The sequence below is a fragment of the Crotalus tigris genome, unplaced genomic scaffold (genome assembly GCF_016545835.1).
Source record: "Crotalus tigris isolate CLP2741 ecotype Arizona unplaced genomic scaffold, ASM1654583v1 scf7180000017571.3126492, whole genome shotgun sequence".
NCBI classification, from domain to species: Eukaryota; Metazoa; Chordata; class Lepidosauria; order Squamata; family Viperidae; genus Crotalus; species Crotalus tigris.
This window is the reverse complement of record NW_024096482.1, coordinates 1,899,416-1,913,439: the sequence shown is the minus strand read 5'-3', so window position 1 is coordinate 1,913,439 and position 14,024 is coordinate 1,899,416. Positions and strand designations below refer to the sequence as shown.

Below are 14,024 nucleotides of genomic sequence, written 5' to 3'. Positions count from 1 at the left end.
AATCTTACCTGTATATTTCCAGAATTTAATTCCACCAAAAAATAATCTTCCTTTCCAGAAGCAAGAAAAAGCAATCCATCAGGTCTATTTGTCTGAAAACGTAATCTCAGTGATATTTCATACACTGCTTCAGCAACATTTAATTGTATGTAGCTTTCGCCATAAAATGATGCTAAAAGGCAAAAAAAGTTATTGTAACTTCATGATACAAAATAGTTCATCAGCATTACATAAATAAAGGATTTGGTGACAGAGGCAACCATAGAAAATACTTTCAACCCTCTTGTGTCTTATATGAGGTTCTTATAGCTACCTGGATTGGCTCTTATATTACAATTCAAAGCCTTGTGATTGAGATCCATTGGTTTATTGAAGAGCTCCAGGAGATGAGAAGCATCACAAGACATGCCTGAAACATCTTTGGAGGAAGACTAGAAATGAGTCTGATCAATTCAGGTGAGTATTATACCAGGGATTACCTTGTAGTGATAAGAGTGGCAAAACATTAATTTTTCTCTGCCCTTACTGATCTGTCAATAGCTGTTCAGCAGCCTTGTTTAGGATATTCTAATCCTTGTTGAACAGAGAGGGCCCCCAAGGCTTTTGTGAGGAATGTTCAGGCTATCTGGAAGATAAAGTCACTCAGACTTGCTGACCTGGATGCTGACTGGAAAAGCCTAGCCAAGGTGCCTGTAATTAGGACTTGTGGTGTGATTATCAGTTTGAACCATGATTCCTCAGGAAGTGGACAGCCAGACCCCTCTGGATCATTAAAGTAGCCAGAGAAGTGACTTGCAGTTGAGTCCATCCTGTAAGTGTGGCCTCTTTGAGGGAGAAAGTGGTACTCCTGCTTAAGGAGATAATGTTGCATCTCCTCAAGAAGTCATCCTTGGACCCTATAATTTTAGATAATTATCCTCCTGTCTCTAACATTCCTTTTTAGGGAAGACTGTAGAAAAGGTGGTCAGACTGCAAATGATAAGAATCTTGGAAGTTATGGATTATGCAGACTCATCTCAATCAGTTTTCTGGCCAAAATTTAGTATGGAGACAGTCTTGCTTATGTTTGTAGATTACCTGTGGCACAGCTAGGATGGATGTGGTGCTTCTTGACCTCTTAGTAGCTTTTGATACTATCAACCACAGTATTCTTCAGAGCTGGCTCTGGGCCTTGGAGATAGGGTTTTAAAGTGATTGTCTTCTTTTCTGCAGGGCCAGTTTCAGTCAGTATTGATTGATGGGAGAGATGTCACACTTTAGTCCCCTCTTCTGTGGGATGTCACAGAGGTTAAATCTTTCTCCCCTTTTATCAACATCTACCTGAATCTTCTGGATGAGGACTACCAATTTGGGGTTCAGTATTATGAGTATGGTCTCAGGATGGCCAAGTGAGGCTAATGAGATTTCCTAGAGGATGCAGGGTTTGTGGGTTTGGATGGGAGAAGTCATCTCTGCCTCAGACCTACAAAGACCATCTGGATTTGAACATTTAACCTTGGATGGGATAGCATTTCCCCACTGAAGAACAGTAAATAACCTGGACTCTTCCTGGACTCACAATTCTTGCTCTTGAGTAGGAAACAGTTGTGGCCAGGAAAGCCTTTGCATAGCTTCATCTGGTGCACCAGATGCAACGTTTCTTAGATCAGGAGATCTTTCAGACAGACACTTATGCCATAATTAACTTGTGGCTCAACTACTACAACACAGTATGCATGGAGCAGTGAATACAGCAGTAGGTATTCCTCAATATGCCTATGCAACACCTCTGTTCTGTAAGCTGGGTTGCCACTTGCCACTTTGCTTCTGGATGTGATTCAAAATGCTGATTATGATCTATAAAATCCTGCAAAGCCCCCATATGCATGGCTTCTCTGTCACATTGCCTGCCTCTGGAATGAGGTTCCTCCCGAGATCTGACTGATAGCATTCCAGAAACCTGAAAGACCTGGCTGTTTTTCCAGGCTTTAGGCTAGAGTGGTGGGAGCCATTATGTATGTTGCTGTTGGCCAGATTCGCCATCTTGCTCAATGTTTTTTATCTGGATTGTACATTGTTTGTTTTTATTCTGTGAGCTGACCAGAGTCAATAGGAATTAGGTACTGTTCAAGTCAAATAAATATTTCCCCTGCACATTTCATACTTAACTCATGACACTGTTTTCAAGCAGCCCAATTTACCCACTTGCATGTGCACCTACATCCCACGTTTCAGTCCTATTCATGAGAAGGCAAACATATAAATTGGGCTAAATAGGTTACAATGTTACCAGCCATAAGACCTAAATGTGTTTTTCAGACCATCACTTGGTCTGCTGAGAGATAAGGGAAGGCTGCTCTTATTTTCCTTTTATTTCTTTTTAACAGAATCAGTCTGGCCATTAGAAGAAAAAAATGAAACATATAATAGAGTTTTTTGTCTGAACATACATCATCAAGGATTTTTGTCCAAGTAATACCGGGCTGTCTTTTGTTCAGGAAATCTACAACATACCATGAGATTGCTGCACCAAAACACCTATTGTGGAGCACTGCACTGCATTTTTAAATGTGGGGGTGGGATCACTTTAAAGCTTAAGGGACAAAGACAGAGCCTCAAAGTAAGGTTCAAATCCTGTGACTTTATGGAGATATTCATGTAGCTTTCTTGGTAATGCTGAAGTATCTTCCTGGGATGCTATTCTGATTTGCCTGTTTACCTTCCCACCCCCACCCCGCAGTTAGTCTACATCCAAATTTAATCCTGATTAGGATTTTTGTTTTTTGGAGATCAGACAAAGATAGCTAGGTGCTGCCAAACAACTGGGTCATTTTAATACTAAAAATGGACACACCACCCTAACACCCCCCCCCAAAAAAACCTTCATACATTCTCTCCTTTAGGCTCTTTTAGCCTGATGAAAACTTTTGTATCCATATGGTTCAACAAAGATTTTTGAAAAGTATAGCTCTAACCCTCCCCTAAAAGGCTGCCAATTACTTTCATTCTGAAATAAAATAATGTTCAACCTTTTTCTAAACACGAGCATCAGTTTTCAGAATCTGTGAGACTGTAGAAAAGATTGAATGAGTAGTTGTGGGTGGTGGTGACAGTGCTGACAATGACATTATGTATCTGAAGATCTACGACAATGCTTTATCTTGAAAAAACTACGACAATGCTTTATCTTGAAAAAGGAAGAGAATGTACCAAAACAAGATTTAGGAATGAAAAAACTCTTTGAAGTGAGAACAGAAATATGCTAAAAAAAATTGATCTTGTTATGAGATTTGTAAAGTATATCTGTCTATGCATATAAAATAGAGGTCATAAACTAAATATTTCACAATCCTTATATTGCCATTCCTCCATTGAGTTCCAGCACAAGTAATGGTTTTTATGCAAATAATAATAATAATAATAATAATAATAATAATAATAATAATAATAATAAAAAGTTGGAAGGGACCTTGGAGGTCATCTAGTCCAAGCCCCTGCTCAGGCAGGAAATCCTATACCATTTCAGACAAATGGCTGTCCAGTGTCTTCTTAAAAACTTCCAGTGTTGGAGCATTCACCACTTCTGGAGGCAGGTTGTTCCACTGGTTAATTGTTCTAATTGTCAGAAAATTTCTCCTTAGTTCTACCGTAGTGGCCAAAATTGTGGAAACCTTTTGGGAAAAGTGTATTTTTGAGGTTTGATAGCTAATAACACTTTTTATTTGGAGTAGTACCATAAAATTATATATCAATGGAAAGATAATTTAATCAAGAATGTGATGCAACAAAGTTTGTTCAATTATCTGTACTGTATTCTATGAAAAGTTATAGCCAAATAACCAGAAAAAGGAAGCACAACTTGCTTAGGTTGATATCAGGTAGCTTTCCTTCATCTGATTGTAGCCAATGAGTATGAGTGTTTAGAGAGCCAATCAGGTGTCATCTTGTTTTGGCAATGAGTCAATCAGATCACAGTAGGATTCAGTTATTGATGTCATGTATTGAAGCTGAGAAGACATTTGTCAGCGTATTATGTGATCACTATCAAGTTGGTTGGGTTTTTGTTTTCCTTACATTTAGTGAGTTTGTAAAACATAATAAAATTAAAGTAATGGTGCAAAGAATTGACTGGTTGCCCAGAAAGCAATGTAAAATAATATTATTAAGTGAACAGGGCTACAGTTATAAAGAAATTAGAAAAAAAATGGTGGAAACTTAACCAAAGGTGACATTTCTACTGTACACTTTTCCCAAAAGGTTTCCACAATTTTGGCCACTACTGAAGGTTGCTTCTCTCTTTGGTTAGTTTCTATCTGTTACTTCTTGTTCTGCCTTCAGGCACTTTGGAGAATAGTTTGACTCTCTCTTCTTTGTGGCAACCCCTTGGAACACTGCTATCATGTCACCCCTCGTCCTTCTCTTCATTAAACTAGACATACCCAATTCCAGCAACCATTCCTTATATGTTTTAGCCTCCAGTCCCCTATCATCTTTGTTGCTCTTCTCTGTACTCTTTCTAGAGTCTCAACATCTTTTTTACATTATGGTGATCAAAACTGGATGCAGTATTCCAAGTGTGACCTTACCAAGGCATTGTAAAGTGGTATTAACACTTCACGTGATCTTGAGTCTATCCCTCTGTTAATGCAGCCTAGCACTGTGTTGACTTTTTTGGCAGCTGCAGCACACTGCTGACCCATATTTAAGTGATTGTCTACTAGGACTCCAAGATCCCTCTCACGGTTGCTACTATTAAGCAAGGTACCACCTATACTACACGTGTGCATTCGGTTTTTCTTGCCTAAATGTATTTTATTAGACAGCGCCCAATGTTCAAGTCTGTCAAGATCCTTCTGTATCTTAAGCCTATCTTCTGGAGTGTTGGCTATTCCTGCCAGCTTAGTGTCGTCTTCAATTTTTTTTTAATTAATTTTTATTCATAATACAATTAAAACAACAGTGGACAAACATGACATTCCAGAATGAATTTTCCTATCAGTTCCTATCATGGTACAAAAGTTTAATCCATCGTTCTTAACCTCTATATAAGCCTCATCTTCTATACAATACAATTATATATACAATTATATGTACAGTTATGTATATCTTTTAATTCTACCATTAACTTGAAGTCCGAGCAGTTCTTAATTCATACCAATGGTAAAATTTGCCCCAGATTTCGAAGTATTCATGTTCTGTCTTGTCTTTCATAATCATTGTAAGCCTGTCCATCTCAGCACATGATAGAATTTTATGCAGGATCTCTTCTTCCGTTGGGGTTCCCTTATTCCTCCAATTTTGAGCAAAAACCAGTCTGGAAGCCGTTAAAATGTGTAGCATTAAATAAAGTACGCCTTTGTCATGCTTTTGCATAGTTAAACCTAATAGAAAGAGTTCTGGTTTTGGTTCTACCGCTTGCTCTAATATTTCTTCCAACCATACTTTAATCCTGTTCCAAAAATCACGAGCTCACGTGCATTCCCACCACATATGATAGTAAGTTCCACTTGTCAAATTACATTTCCAACATTTAGGGGAGACATTGGTACACATTTTAGCCAATCTTGTGGGTGGGAGATGCCATCTATAAAACATTTTGTAAAGGTTCTCTTTGTAAGAGGTGGCCAAAGTAAGCTTTTTGTTTCTTGCCCATAGTTCTTGCCAAATGTGCAGATCAAAATTAAGACCAAAGTTCTTGCTCCAATTCAACATAGTCCCTTTTACTTGTTCCTCGTACATTGCCTGATCTAACAAATAGTAGTATAATTTTTTAATCATTTTATCCTCCGACCCCAAAATTATTTTATCCAATTCTATTGGTTCTAATTTAATGCCTAACTCTTTTTTGTCTTTCCGATATCTCACCTGCAGTTACAGGTATGCCCACCATTCTAATTCTATCCCTTCATCCTGGAGGGTTTTCCTGGATTTCAATTCCCCTCTTTCATCTAAGATGTTTTTATATGTTATGGTCTTGTCTAATTGGGTAAATTTGGGGTGTACATATATTTCTAACGGTGAGATCCAACTAGGTACTTGGGTATAATTTGGTTGCCAAATTTTTGTCCATACATCAATAAGAGCTTGCCTAATATAGTGTCTTCGAAAATATTTATGTACTTTATATTTATGATCCCATAATATGGCATGCCATCCTATTTGTAGGTCATGGCCCTCCAGGCAAAACTGGATGCAGTATTCCAAGTGTGACCTTACCAAGGCATTGTAAAGTGGTATTAACACTTCACGTGATCTTGAGTCTATCCCTCTATTAATGCAGCCTAGCACTGTGTTGACTTTTTTGGCAGCTGCAGCACACTGCTGACTCATATTTAAGTGATTGTCTACTAGGACTCCAAGATCCCTCTCACAGTTGCTACTATTAAGCAAGGTACCACCTATACTACACGTGAGCATTCGGTTTTTCTTGCCTAAATGTATTTTATTAGACAGCGCCCAATGTTCAAGTCTGTCAAGATCCTTCTGTATCTTAAGCCTATCTTCTGGAGTGTTGGCTATTCCTGCCAGCTTAGTGTCGTCTTCAAATTTGATGAGTTCCCCATCTATCCCCTCATCCAAATCATTGATGAAGATGTTGAAGAGCACTGGGACCAGAACAGAGCCCTGGGGCACCCCACTACCCACTTCCCTCCATGTAGATGCAGTTCCATTAAGGACCACACACTGAGTACGACCGGTCAGCCGAATCCATCTGGTGGTGATGCTGTATAACCCACATTTTTCTATCTTATCAAGTAGTAGATTGTGGTCTACTTTATCAAATGCTTTACTGAAGTCCAAGTAAATTATATCCACAGCATTCCTCTGGTCCACTATTTTTTTATCTGTTCTGAATGATATATATTAGATGATGGCATTTTCTCAAAATTCTAAATGTTTATTCTGATCCAGAAGACATTGCCAATAACCCTTTTTGTACCAAGTGAACGCTTCTGAAACAGCCTCTTAAACCTTGCTAAATATAGAAACTCTATGATGCTCTATTACCAAAACTATCAATAATGCCAAAAATGCAAAAAGAATATAGATAAAGATCTGCAGAATTCAAATGCTTGGAAAACAATCAGATGAAGTGATTGAAGTCTCATCAAACTAAAAAAGAATACCTTGCAGATCTGAGATCACTTGTGGCTTCCTGATGCCTTTTTGTGACCACTAAACTCTTGATAGTTTGCCAGGATTTTGATGAAAAAGAAAAAACACAATTGTTTCCCCAAAACTAGGGCAGGGGTAGACAACCTTGGCTTTTTTATGACTTGTGGACTTCAACTCCCAGAATTTCTGAGCCAGTCATAAAGGAGCCAAGGTTGCCTACCCCTGAACTAGGGAGAAGAGCGAAAATTCCAGCCCTAGCCATTTTTATGACATATGATTTGCTTATTTTCTTTTACTACCACTGCAGCTTTTAGCTCCTCCGAAGCTGCTAATTGCAGCTCTTGATCTCCAAAGTCACAATGTGTATAACTGTGGCTGGCTGAATAAACCACAATCAGTTGGGTCCATAAACACACCAAGTTGTAAAGCTTGTTTTACACACCACATATTGGCTTGGTGGATATGTTAATTCAACCAACATAACATGCAGCTGTTCATAACAGACCAGAAAAAAACCTTGAGCTCATAGAAGATAGCTTGGTGAAGGAAACTTAATGTGAACCAGCTATGAAAATGAGGCATTCTCTATATTAGGGATCATTAGGGAATGAAACTGAAAACAGGAACATTGCAATGTCCTTCCAAATAAATGGTCATATTCACACCTGGATTACAGGCACATTTCTGTTAATAAATATGAAAAAGGATATTATAGAGCAAGGAAAAGGGCAACCAAATAATCTTCAATACCTTCTCTATGAAAAAAGAATGGAGCATGTTGGCTTGGGAAAAACTGATGGAAGGGAAGCATGACTGAGATGTATAAGTAGTTCTTGATTTATAACCATTTGTTTAGCGACCATTTGAAGCTACAATGACAATGAAAAAAGTGATTTATGACATGCTCCCACTTAAAATCATTGTAGCATCCTCACGGTTAAGTGATCAAAATCCAGGCACCTGGCAACCAGCATGAATTTTTCTGGGATCATATGATTGTCATTTACAACTTTCCCAGCTGGCTTCAGACAACAAAGTCAATGGGAGAAGCTGGATTCACTTAACAACTGCAGTGATTTGCTTATTCATTGTAGGAAAAGTCATAAAATGGGTCAAAATTCACTTAACAACTGCTTTGCTTAGCAACAGAAATTTCCTATTGTGATCATAATTTGAGGACTATCTGTATACACATACATGGACTGGAAAAAGTGGACCAAAAGAAAATGTTTCCTTTTTTTAACTATTAAAACTAGAGATCATCCACTGAAACAAATTGTAAGAAATTTAGACATTTATTCTTCAGACCTAAGTATCCTGTGGCATTCATTTCAAGATGTGTGATGGTCACTGAGTTGGAAGGTTTTAAAGAAGAGGAGAAATTCATGGAGAGCACATTTCTCAAGGGTTATTAATGTTAAGCTACAATGCTACTGCCCAGTTAAGGGCAGCATATCTCCAAACGACAGTTGGAGAGAGATCCTTTCTTTTTTGTAAGTGCTCTAGAGGCAACAGTTGGACCTGATAAGAAACAAAATACTGGATAAAGATAGACACAGGCCTGATCGAACAGGCCTAGCCTAGCCATTCAATTTATAGCCCACTGTTTTTTAATCTTGGCAATTTTAAAATAGGTGGACTTAAACTCCCAGAATTCTGCAGCCAGCTATTTTAGGAGTTGAAGTCCACCCATCTTAAATTTGCCAATGTTAAGAAACACTGCTATAGGCTTTGCAGTTACATGTTGATTAGTTTTCCTAGGACCCGCTCCTATATGCAACTCCACAGTGCTTTGCTCTTGTTTGAACTCAGGAATTTTTAAGAAGCAGATCTGGAATGTGTTTAGGGGTGAGAGGGACAAAAGGCTGTCAACAGATATACTGTGAAAACATTTTCAGCATATTACAGGCATGTAGTTATAAATCAGGCACAAGGAGAATAATCCAAATCCTATTAGAGTCAAGTGAAAAAACCAATTATTGATTTCCATGGTTCTGGTTTGTTTCCAGAACCTTCTGATGAAATATGATTTGAAAACACACATGCATAACATAAACACTAATTTACATTCTACGGTTCATTTTCAAAAGTGGCAATAAATTTTCTATCTTCTACAGGCCAACAGTTTTGAGTCATGACTTTAATATTGTAAAGTTTAAAATGGTTTAATTCAGACTCTAACTCAGAAATCTGTCCTTACAATGCAATTTTTCCTGAATGAAAAACTAAAGTGGCCTATAAACCAGTTCACATGCATTAAACAAATATCAAACTTTTTCACAGATCTAGCAACAACTCCCACCCCCAAGTCTTACATACATATCAATCAGATTATTCTTTTTGCAGGTAAATAATGTTATGATCATCAAACAAATCAACCGAGTTCTCACTAGAGGCATAAATGACCAGGCTCAAATTATTCTACTTTGGACATATTATGCAAAGTCATAGCTCCCTAGAGAAGGCTCTCATGCTGGGAAATGTTAAAGGAAAGAATAAGACTACCAGCACCAAATTGGATGGACTAAGCCAGGGGTATCAAATTCACAACATCACATGACGCGTTGTGACGTATTACGACTTTTTCCCCATTGCCGGAGCTGGGGTGAGCGCAGTTTCGGCATGACGCATCTGGCCCACAGGCCGGCAGTTTGACACCCCTGGACTAAGCCAAAGCAGCCATGGGTGCAACCTTTGGAAGATCTGAAAGACCAGATGAAGAACAGATAGCCATGGAAAAATTAACCAATTGTGTGGTTGTTATAAGAAGTGCAAAAAAGGAATAAGAAATAAAAGCCAAAGAAATTAATGTTATCAGAAAAGAAAATATAGCTAAATCTAGATAATATTAACATCACTCACTGTACTTCTCCACTAGAGTCATGAAGTTATTTGGATCTGAAGGGAAAATTCTTCAAAGCCAGCACTGACACTCTCTTTGGGTCTTAAAGGAATCATGCCTTTCCCTGGGTTCACAGTTGGAGGGGCTCAAAAAAATTACAGTTGGAGGGGCTCAAAAAAATTACACAGTTTGTAAAGTGTTATACTGTATAGTGCTGCCTTGTTGAGCTCTCTTTTTAATGCTCTTTTAGCCTTTCCTATAAATGAAGCATGTATTTGGAGTTAGCTTGCTTTGCAATTCCCAAAATTCTCAGAAATTGGGATTCCAGCTAGGGAATTCTGGGCTTTTATTTTATTTGTAACATTTGTATGGCTATCCATCTTAAAAAAAACTTATCTACCTCCCGCCCCCCACAACTATAAAACCAAGCCATAAAATATAAAACACAACCCTGTGCCTCAGTCATCCCTTTGGGATGCAATAACAACACTTGAGCTAAAACCCAGGTTTTAATAGCCTCTCAGAAGACTAAAAGAGTAAAGGTTTACTGTATCACTAGGAGATGAGTGTTCCATAAGGTGAATGGCATCCATGGAAAAGACACACTTCCAATGTGCCAATAGACGGCAAGATTTCAGAGAAGGGACCTGGAGTGTGATTGAACTGCTGGGACAGGCAGATACTCTCCGGGTGAGATGGTCCTGCAGATAACCTAGTCCCATCCTATATAAAGCTTTAAAGGTAATAGCCAACACTTTGAAGGTGGAAGAAATCTGTGAACCACTACAATTTGTGCAACAGAGGTATAACATGGAAAAACCCAGGAGCATCCAACACTGTCCGCACTGCAGCATTCTGGACCAATTGTAGCTTTCAAATGGTCTTCAAGGGCAGCCTTATGTAAAGGACTTTATAATAATCTGAACAGGTGACTGAGGCATGAGTGACTATAAGACAGTGGTGGGGAACCTATGGCACGGGCGGCAGAGGTGGCACTCAGAGCCCTCTCTGTGGGCACGCACGCTGTTGCCCCAGTCTTAGGCCTTCAGCTGGGTTTTATAAAACCTTTTCACTTTAGGCCTCCGCCGCTGTGTACAAAAAACAAAGGTTCAATCAATCAGTCAATTTCAACTTCTCAAGGGAAAAAAAAGATCTTACAAAGTTGGAATTGATTGAACTTTTTAGTCCCACCAAGTCTGCTGTTACCACTGCAGCCACGCCCACCCAATGGGCACACCCACCCAATGGGCCACACCCACCCAATGGGTCACACCCACCTGGCACCCAATGATGCATAAGTAGGTTCTGGGTTGCAGTTTGGGCACTCGGTCTCTAAAAGGTTCGCAATCACTGCTATAAGCTATCTTAAATGTCACATATCTTGAGTTGCCAAAGTGAGGAAATACAGCGCAACTGAGAAGATAATAATAGTATAATTGCCACCATTCCTCCTAACTGGTTATGCTAACTGAAGCCATTGAAGCATTAAAGACAAAGATTTGTGGTAATTGGAAGATGACACATATAGCTAGGCTGATATATTGATATATTGACCTAAGCCACAGTGTTTGTCTGGTTTTGGTTCAGCATGTTGTGTGGGTGTTGCCATTCTGATCTCCAAACCATGATTTAGGCGTAGGAGGCTGTTTCACAACACACATTTGCCCACAGTTAACTTGCTCTGGCTTGCTCAGTCCAATTTCCTGGATTCCCACAAACCATAAACCAAGAATTCAGCATAGGTCATTAGAGTAAAAAGGAGTTATTTTCTGGCTAAGTAGGCGGCGCCAAATGCTCTCTGGTGATGGATCCAATATTCAGGGATGCATGCTCAGCACAACATGGAAGTTCAGTCTACACAGATGTGTATTCATTTGGACAGCATAATTTAATGATTTGTGCTGACATTTGTCCAAAAGAACCAGTAGGGTTTCCCCCCCCCTTTTTTTTTTTAGATTTTGTTTGGCTGAGGAATGAAGCTCTCCCCCGCCCCTCCGGCCCCTTGGGCGAGTTTGTTTCTGCCTCCGCTCTCGCCCAGCCTGCCTTCCCGCTTCAAGCGCTGCTGCCGGCACGCACGTGGGGCCGCGGAATCCAGCCACTCAAAGCCGCGCCTCAGGCGCCCACTCTGGTAGCCTGGCCCATCCTTTGCAGAGGCAGCCGGCCCAGCAGGAAGGAGCTCGAAGGGGAAGCCACTCGAGGACGTATCCGGGGGCTCTTGAGCCCGTCTGCAGGGATCCGCTGCGCTTCCATTCGCCGCGCGCTCGCTCACCTGCCCGCCCGCCCGCAGGCGGAAGTCGAGCCCTACCTGCGAGCGTCTCACGACACTTGGCGAGCACCAGAAGGAGCAGCAAGAAGGTTCTTGAACACCAGCCGGGGGCCATGCCGACTTCTCCGGGGGTCGGAGGGCGAGCCACCGGCGGCCCAGGGTAACAAGAGGCCGCTTTCGGGGCCTGAACGGCGGGGCTCCGCCCGCCAACAACTGGTGCCCTTGCTGGCGCGCTTGCAGTTCGGGTCAGGTTACACCGAGGGGCGAGAAAGGGGGAGAGGCTGGCAGGAAGGGGGAGAGCTAGGAGGAGAGCAGGCCTGGCTCATAGTCGTCCTCTTTCTAGATGCTGCAGTTGCCTGTCCGGAGAAGCTGTGGGCTCATTCTGACACTTTTTCAGTGGCAAAATTGCCCCCCCCCCCAGATGTCTGATCCGGCATCCACGAACACAGCGATATATTATTGATAACAATGACAGAATTGCAGTATGTCATCTTCCCCACTGGCACACCTTTTAAAAGGTGGTTACCAAATTGTAAATTTTCCATGAAAGAAAAAAGACCTTTTCCCCCCAAGAATACAGGAATTGTATGCTATCATTTTTATTCAATTGTTAGGAAGATTTTCAAATAGAGTTCCACTTAAAATACTCCCATTTTAAAAAAGGTTTTACTCATACAGTCTCTAATTATCTGGAAATTATCTCTTCTATTATTCCAGATGATTTTTCCAATCATTCAGAGCAGAAACAAAGCAAAAACTATAATATTTGGAGATTATTCAAAACTGAAATTTAATATACTTGAATTAAGATTTAATTAAATATTTCCACTGGAAATCCCAATGATAAAATTGGGCTTAGGTTAAAGCAGCCAGGCTCAAAGAAAGCTCTTTGGAAAAGGCTTTTTTAAAATGCAAGTCGAGGTCAACTAACATTTTCCTTCTCCATAGCAAATTATTATTGCAGATTGTCCTCAACTTACAATCACAATTGAGCCCAAAATTTATGTTGCTAAGTGAAAAATTTGTTAAGTGAGTTTTACCCCATTTTATGACTTTTCTTGCTACATTTGTTAAGTGAATCACTGCAGTTGTTAAATTAGTAACACAGTTGTTAAGTGAATCTGATTTCCCCATTGACTTTGTTCGTCAGAAGGTTGCAAAAGATGATTACATGACCCTGGGACATTGCAACCATCATAAGTCAATTGTCAAGCATCCAAATATAAATCATGTGACCATGGGGATGCTGCAATTGTCATAAGTCATTTTTTTAGTGCCGTTGTAACTTCAGTCACTAGGCAAACAGTTGTAAGTCGAGAACTACCTGTAATTACTTTCACAGCTCACTTACTATCTCTGACACTCTTCTAAGTGTAAAAATCGGCCTTATCAATAGTTGCAAAAATCTTTATATTTAGAAAAACTTCACTATGATATATATTTTCACCTTTGCATGTAGTACACGTCTATATGGATCAAAAGATAAAATACACCCAACAAAAGAGAGCAATATGGCCACTGGAGGGCAATGTAAGGCTGAGGAGAAAGAGGACATCAACTATAAAAAGCAAAAAATAGTGTCTGTTAATTTCTTTTCAATATTTTTACCTCTCCTTTATTATTTTTTACAAATAACCTGAGGTAGCCAATATATGTAATAGTCTTTTCTCCTCCTCTTTTTCCCTTAACAACAACCCTGTTAGGTGGGTTGGGTTGAGAGAAAGTAATTGGTCTAAGGTCACCCACCCTTCGTTTTTATGCCTAAGGCAGGACCAGAACACACAGTCTCCTAGAAACCAAGCACATTAACCATTATTTCAA

The 14,024-nt window shown here is 39.8% G+C and overlaps 1 protein-coding gene across 2 annotated transcripts in view; it reads right to left on the bottom strand.

Annotated features, from left to right (window-relative positions):
* LOC120313656 (chondroitin sulfate proteoglycan 4-like) overlaps window positions 1-13,255 on the bottom strand; it is a 39,352-nt gene extending 26,097 nt beyond the window's left edge. The window contains exons 1-2 of one of the 2 annotated variants that reach the window (XM_039355771.1): window positions 12,207-13,255; window positions 9-172 (exon numbers count right to left, since the gene is read on the bottom strand). In XM_039355771.1, coding sequence (XP_039211705.1) covers window positions 9-172; window positions 12,207-12,318 — 276 coding nt within the window. In that variant the 5' untranslated portion in view covers window positions 12,319-13,255. The remainder of the gene's footprint in view (window positions 1-8; window positions 173-12,206) is intronic. The other variant, XM_039355781.1, reaches the window with a different exon arrangement.
* Window positions 13,256-14,024: the final 769 nt, after the last annotated feature.